Here is a 5,943-nt window from a genome sequence, read left to right on the forward strand (position 1 = left end):
CCTCTCCGAAGGCGCAAGCCTCCCGGCGCCGCGCCCCCCGCCTCCACGCCGCCCCCAATCTCGGCGGCTCCCCACTCCACTCTCCACGCGCCGCTGTCGCGTCTCGTTCCTCTCCTTCCCGACTCCTCCCGAGCACCCCCTTCTANGGTCCCGTCGGTCCCCCGGAGCAGCTGAGGGTCCGAGAGTCCTGGGGGGATAAGAGAGGCCGGTGGACGAGAAAGTGTGTGGCGCCGAGGACTCCCGAGAGCTCACCCTTCCGAGGGAACGCCCGGATCGCTGGGCTCTGGGCCTGCCGCCTTGCCCAGAGTCCGAGGTGCGGGGCACGAGGCTACCGCGCCTGGGACTTCGCTGGGACCGGACGCGGTAGGAGGGGTCGCAGGGCGCCCGCGGGGCAGGAAGGATGCGAGCCGCGCCCGCCCTCTGAGTCTCCCCCTCCTCGAGGCCCTTCCTCTGGCCTGGGGGGACCTGAGCCTTCAGAAAGGGAGACACAAGACCCAGGTTAAGGGAGGGGGGCTGGTAGCCTTCCCTGCTCAGCACCCCACCCTGGCCCTCGGCTCCCCCCACCCCACACACAATGAACAGCTTGTTGAGAATTTGCATTTTATGAAAATCGGGTTGAAAGACAAAGGGGTCTCTCTATGCTGCCCAGTCCTTCCACCCCGGCCCATTTGGGAACTGCCCCCACCCCTGAGGCCCGTCTTCGGTTCTGGAGAAAGAGGGCTCACTTCACTTCCTAGCCTTGGAGCAGCCTGGGGGGAGGGTTAACTAGGGCACTGACCAGGAAGGCCCTGGGCTGTTGAGGGCACACGGACAAGGGCTGGCCTGGGATGGCTGCTCCCGAGGACCAATAATTTAGGGAGGGAGAGAGACTAGTTTCTCAAGGGCCCTAAGGAGGCAGGAACCCTCCGTTCTGACATTCCCTGCAACCGCACACCCCTCCCCACCCCGGGGCAACCAAACAAAACCTTGTAATCTCCCTCCTTAGTGAGACTTAAGGACAAGTTTGAGATCTGTGTTTTTTGCTTTTGTCCCAGAGAGCAGCAAAATACATGGCAATGTCGAGAGACACAGGTGGAGGTGGGTGTAGCTGGCCACCTGCGGCTGGGATCTGCAGTTGCACCCCGAAACAGCCTGTACTTTGGGGGAGGAGGGTTGGCCCCACTGTCCCCTGCTTCCCCATGTTCAGGTTGGGATTGCCGGCCCCTCCACACTTGGGGCTCTGACCCCAGCTCCCCCAAGTCCCTGTCTGTGGCTGAGAAGTTAGGAGATGCCGGACTAGCAGGGGAATACCTTGAGCGGCAAGCCCAGGAGACCCCAGCGCTTCTTGGGGAACATCTGGAAAGAGCCCCTGCCTTGGCTTGCTGGGTTTGGGAGGCCTGACCCCTGCAGACATATGCCCTAAGCGTAGAGACTATTCTTTCTAGATCAATGCATTCCCCTTGCCCCCCAGCCTGGGAGCTAGCGCAGGGCTTAGTGGTTCATGCGTCTGGAAACCGGTAGGACTGTGGTGTCCCCACAGTCTCCATTATGGGGCAGAGCCTTAGGGAGAACTGTGGAGTGATGCTAGAGTGGCACTGGGCAAATAGTTACCGCTGGCAGCAAAACAGGTGTGGAACCGGGACCGGCCAGGCCGGCTTCAGGAAGTGAGGTGCACAGTCCAGGGCTGGAGTCCAGGGGAGGGACCTCCCAGAATAGGATTCTCAGTACCTGCTCAAGAACAGTCCCCCTCTCACCTGCTCCTTCCTCTCTGTCTTCCCACCCAGGGCTCAGGTTTCCGTTGGAAGAATCTCAGCCAGAGTCCCGAACAGCAGCGGTGAGTCACCAGCACCCTGGCCCAAGCCCTGGTCCTAAAGAGTGAGGTGCTGGGGGGCGGGGGTGGGCAGCACGACACACTGCTGTCAGCCCAGGGGGCGTCACTCTCCCACCCCCCTTCAGCACGGCTCCCTTGCTAGGAGTGAGGGGCAGGTGGGGGTGTGGGCTGTGCTGAGGGGGTGGCAGAGAAAGGAGGTAGGGACTTTTGAGTCATCAGGTGCTCCTCATGCCACCCGCAGTCCCTGCCAGTTACCCCTCCCCGGGGAGATCTGGATCTGGGAGGTGGAGGAAGTAGAAGCCCTCTGACTCCTTTGACTCCCCTGAGGCCTAGCAAACCCCGAGGGCCCAGACCAGCTGTGTCCAGCTGCTTGAGTCTGGCCGTGCTGGTCCCAGCCTGTGGCAGCCCCTTAGGAAGCATCTGAGGGGAGGGGAAGGAGCAGGCGCTGACCTCGGGCCTCGCGCTGGCCCTGGCCCTGGCCCTGGCCCTTGCAGATTTGGGCCTGGCTTCTAAAACAGATCAGCTGACTACAGCCTGCTCGCTCCATTGGCCTGTTTGGCCCTTGAGCTAAAAGTTGTTTTTACATTTCTAAAGGGTTGTAAAAATAAAAACAAAGAACAATGTACAACACAGGCCGAATGGAGCCCACAAAGGGAGCCTAAAATATTTACTATCTGGCCCTTTACAGAAAAAGTTTGCCAACACTCGCAGCAACCCAGAGAGCGCTGGGGTAACGCGGCACTACAGCCCCCCTCTTCCCCGCCCCAGCTCGCACAGAGGGGGAAAGGCCTGCATTTACAGTGGGGAGGAGTCAGGGCTGGGAGTTGCATTTGGGGACGGAGCATCCGGGTCAGGCTGGGAGCTGTGGGCCTGGGTCTCCAGGGCTTTTCCGAGGCTGAGACTTGAAGGGGCCTTTGGAGACTGCTTTCACTCTGCCCCTGGCCGGGGCGGGAAGGAAGGGGGTGGGGGTGGGCAGAGGAAACTCTGGGCTCCCCCAGCAGGCGAGGATCTGGAGCGGCTCCAGACCATTGTGTCCAGTGGGCAGGCCTTCAGTGCGGGAAGGGGCGGCCTCGAGGCTCCCCTCCCCCCAGCCCCACATCTGGTGGGCTGGCCCCACCGCAGCTGGGAGGAGCGGCTGTGGTCCCGGCGGCAGCCTCGTGACTGGCCTCTGGGGGTGGGGCCAGCCCTCTCCCCAAGGCTGTGGGGCCAGAGAGGCTGGGGTTGGGGCCCAGCTTTGGGGCCTCAGCAGTCCAAGAGTGGTCCTGTAGAGCTCCCTGGAAAGCTGCAGGGGTGGCTGAAAAACTCTGGTAGCCCCTTCCGTCTGGGGGGGCCCAGCCATTTCCAGTGCCTCCCTCCAGGGGAGGCTAGGTTGATTCTCTGTGGCTCTGTGGGGCTGGGGATCCGGCCGGGCGTTCCAGCAACCTGTGGGGAGACTGCACTGTCGCTGGCGGCACTGAGCCCTGGCTGGGTGTTCTAGAGCAGACCCCAGCATCGGCAGAAGACCACGCTATGGGACCGCCAAGCTCCTTTTAAATCCTGACAGTCTTGATGAGATGGCCCCTGTGTCCCCTTGCAGGAAAGTGCTGACTTTGGAGAAGGAGGAGAACCAGACCTTCGGCTTTGAGATCCAGGTGGGAGCAGCTGGGCACAGAGGGGGTGCAGGAGCGGGAAGCCACTCTGACAGATGGCCGGACCCTGCCACGCCCCTGACTGCTGGGCCCCTTGTCTTGTTACAGACTTACGGCCTTCACCACCGGGAGGAGCAGCGTGTGGAGATGGTGACTTTTGTCTGCCGGGTTCATGAGTCCAGCCCTGCCCAGCTGGCTGGGCTCACACCAGGTGAGGCCCGGGCCCAGGACACAGGGCTCTGGGAAGGGGTAGGGCCTTACTCCCAAGCAGAGGGGGTGAGAACTCCCTTCCTCCTCCTGTTTTGAAAAGGCCAAGAAGACTGGATAGAGTCTGGGCTTCGGATACGGGCAAATTTGCCATTTACTGGGTGACATCTAGCAGTCCCATGTGCGAAATGGGGGCAATAACATGCCTAGGGGTTCCCTAGGCACAGAGCCAGGACCTGGTAAACGGCAGATGTTGCTGCTGCCGTTTCGTCTGCTCCTGGCAATCTGGCAGTCCAGCCAGGGCAGGAGCCGGGGAAGGTGCGACATTCCATTAGATCTGCTTGATACCGGACATCAGTACCTCTCCTGTGCGACCTGGCCCAACTCTGGGGCATCTGTGTGACTTCCTCTAACAAGGAAGTGGGGCCTCCATTGGGGCGCCCTTGGGATTAGCCAAATCTAGAGTCCCCAGGTCCCGGGAAGGGGACTGAGACTGCGTGACCTGAGCCCCCTTCTATCACCACTTTCTTCCCTAAGCCCTCACCTCCTCGCCCACTCACCAGCAGCCCCCAGTAGCCAGGTGGCATAGTGCAACTTGGCAAAATTTGCACTTTTTCATGTTCACCCTCCCTCCTGATCCCTGAAGTAGTCACGGTAGGGATCTGCACGCGCTTTTTACAGACGGGAAATGGGCCCGTAGAGATTGTGGCTTGCCCTGTCTGAGGTCAGAAGTCCCCACAGTGTAGGGTGTCAGAAGCTGAGGCCTCTCACACCTGGGGCCACTGTCAGCTCCCAGCTTGGTGCTACTCACCCTGACCCCTTCCTGTCCCGGCTGGGTCTCATGATAGCCTGTGGGCCAGACAGAAATAACCACCTCTGGGGGCGGCCCAGGGTTGCTGAGAGGGCTCAGCCTCTGGGGACACTTTCCTGAGGATAGAGTGAAGGTGTGGGTATGTGAGGGTCTGGCCGGTATGCTGGGGGGCTGGGCCAGGCCAGGGTTTCCACAGAGCCACAGGAGTGGTAGGAGGGAATTCAGGAGTGTTCTGTGGAGTTATTACCCCTAGCCAGAGGGGTAGGGGGCTGGAATTCCTCCATCATGTGCCATGGAACACATGCTCAACCCTTCTCTGCCTGGCAGGGGACACCATTGCCAGTGTCAATGGCCTGAACGTGGAAGGCATCCGGCATCGGGAGATTGTTGACATCATTAAGGCGTCCGGCAACGTTCTCAGGTATGTCTGGGTGCTGCCGTCCTGAGGACTCCTGAGCTCAGCTTCTCCGTGTTTCCACACCCTGTGGGCTCACTCAGCCTCTGCTTTCCCACCCTCCTCAGGCTGGAGACTTTGTATGGGACGTCGATCCGGAAGGCTGAATTGGAGGCTCGTCTGCAGTACCTGAAGGTAGGGCGGCCCAGATAATGTCCAGCGCCCGCTCTCTTCTTCCCAAGCTCCTGCCCCTTCAGCCACCACTCTTTTTTTTGGGGGGGGGGCTCATTTACCTGCCCGAACATGCGTTTCACCTTAAGATTTCTTCTGTGCACTGCCTGATCCCTCAGTCTATACCTACCTCCTGCTTGTTTCTTGCTAGCTCCTGACAGTGAGGCGGGGGGTGTCTCTTGCAGCAAACCCTGTATGAGAAGTGGGGAGAATACAGGTCCCTAATGGTCCAGGAGCAGCGGCTGGTGCATGGTGAGTAGATTGGGGGTGCCGAGGGTCCCTTTCACCCCTACTCCTATCCCTAGACGTGCTTCCCCTCAGCACTCGTGGGTTACTTCCCTCTCCAAAGTGAAGAAAACGTTGTTGAGCTACTACTCTGGGTACCATATTGCCCTGGGCCACTGCACACACATTTTTAGTTCCTTCGTCCAACAGCCTTCTGAAGGTGAGTGTTAGTATCATCTCCATTTTACAGATAGGAACAGCGAGGCTCAGTGAGACGGTTTCAAATCCCTTCCGGGGCTCTAGTGTCACAGCGGTCCTCATGAGGACTTGACTGTAAAATTCCTGTTTTACAGAGGAGGGAAGGGGGGCCGAGGCCAGGGTCCACACGGATGGTCAGGAGGAAGGAGCTGAGGTCTCCGCTCCAGTCCCTCTGACGGCTCTTGCTCGTTGTCTTCTGCCCCCGCAGGCCTGGTGGTGAAGGACCCGAGCATTTATGATACACTGGAGTCGGTGCGCTCCTGCCTGTACGGCGCGGGCCTGCTTCCAGGCTCGCTGCCCTTCGGACCCCTGCTGTCCGCGCCCGGGGGTCCCCGCGGGGGCGCGCGGCGGGCGGGGGGCGACGCGGATGACGCCGTCT

General features: G+C 60.6%; 1 protein-coding gene across 1 annotated transcript in view; it reads left to right on the forward strand.

Moving 5' to 3' along the window:
- The window catches only part of TAMALIN (trafficking regulator and scaffold protein tamalin), a 10,036-nt gene that overhangs the window by 641 nt on the left and 3,452 nt on the right, over positions 1–5,943 (forward strand). Inside the window, exons 2-8 of the mRNA XM_077753676.1 lie at positions 1,764–1,813; positions 3,387–3,441; positions 3,547–3,649; positions 4,784–4,877; positions 4,979–5,045; positions 5,267–5,333; positions 5,773–5,939. Coding sequence (XP_077609802.1) covers positions 1,764–1,813; positions 3,387–3,441; positions 3,547–3,649; positions 4,784–4,877; positions 4,979–5,045; positions 5,267–5,333; positions 5,773–5,939 — 603 coding nt within the window. The remainder of the gene's footprint in view (positions 1–1,763; positions 1,814–3,386; positions 3,442–3,546; positions 3,650–4,783; positions 4,878–4,978; positions 5,046–5,266; positions 5,334–5,772; positions 5,940–5,943) is intronic.

The sequence above is a fragment of the Crocuta crocuta genome, unplaced genomic scaffold (assembly GCF_008692635.1).
Source record: "Crocuta crocuta isolate KB4526 unplaced genomic scaffold, BGI_CrCroc_1.0 scaffold30, whole genome shotgun sequence".
Lineage (NCBI taxonomy): Eukaryota > Metazoa > Chordata > Mammalia > Carnivora > Hyaenidae > Crocuta > Crocuta crocuta.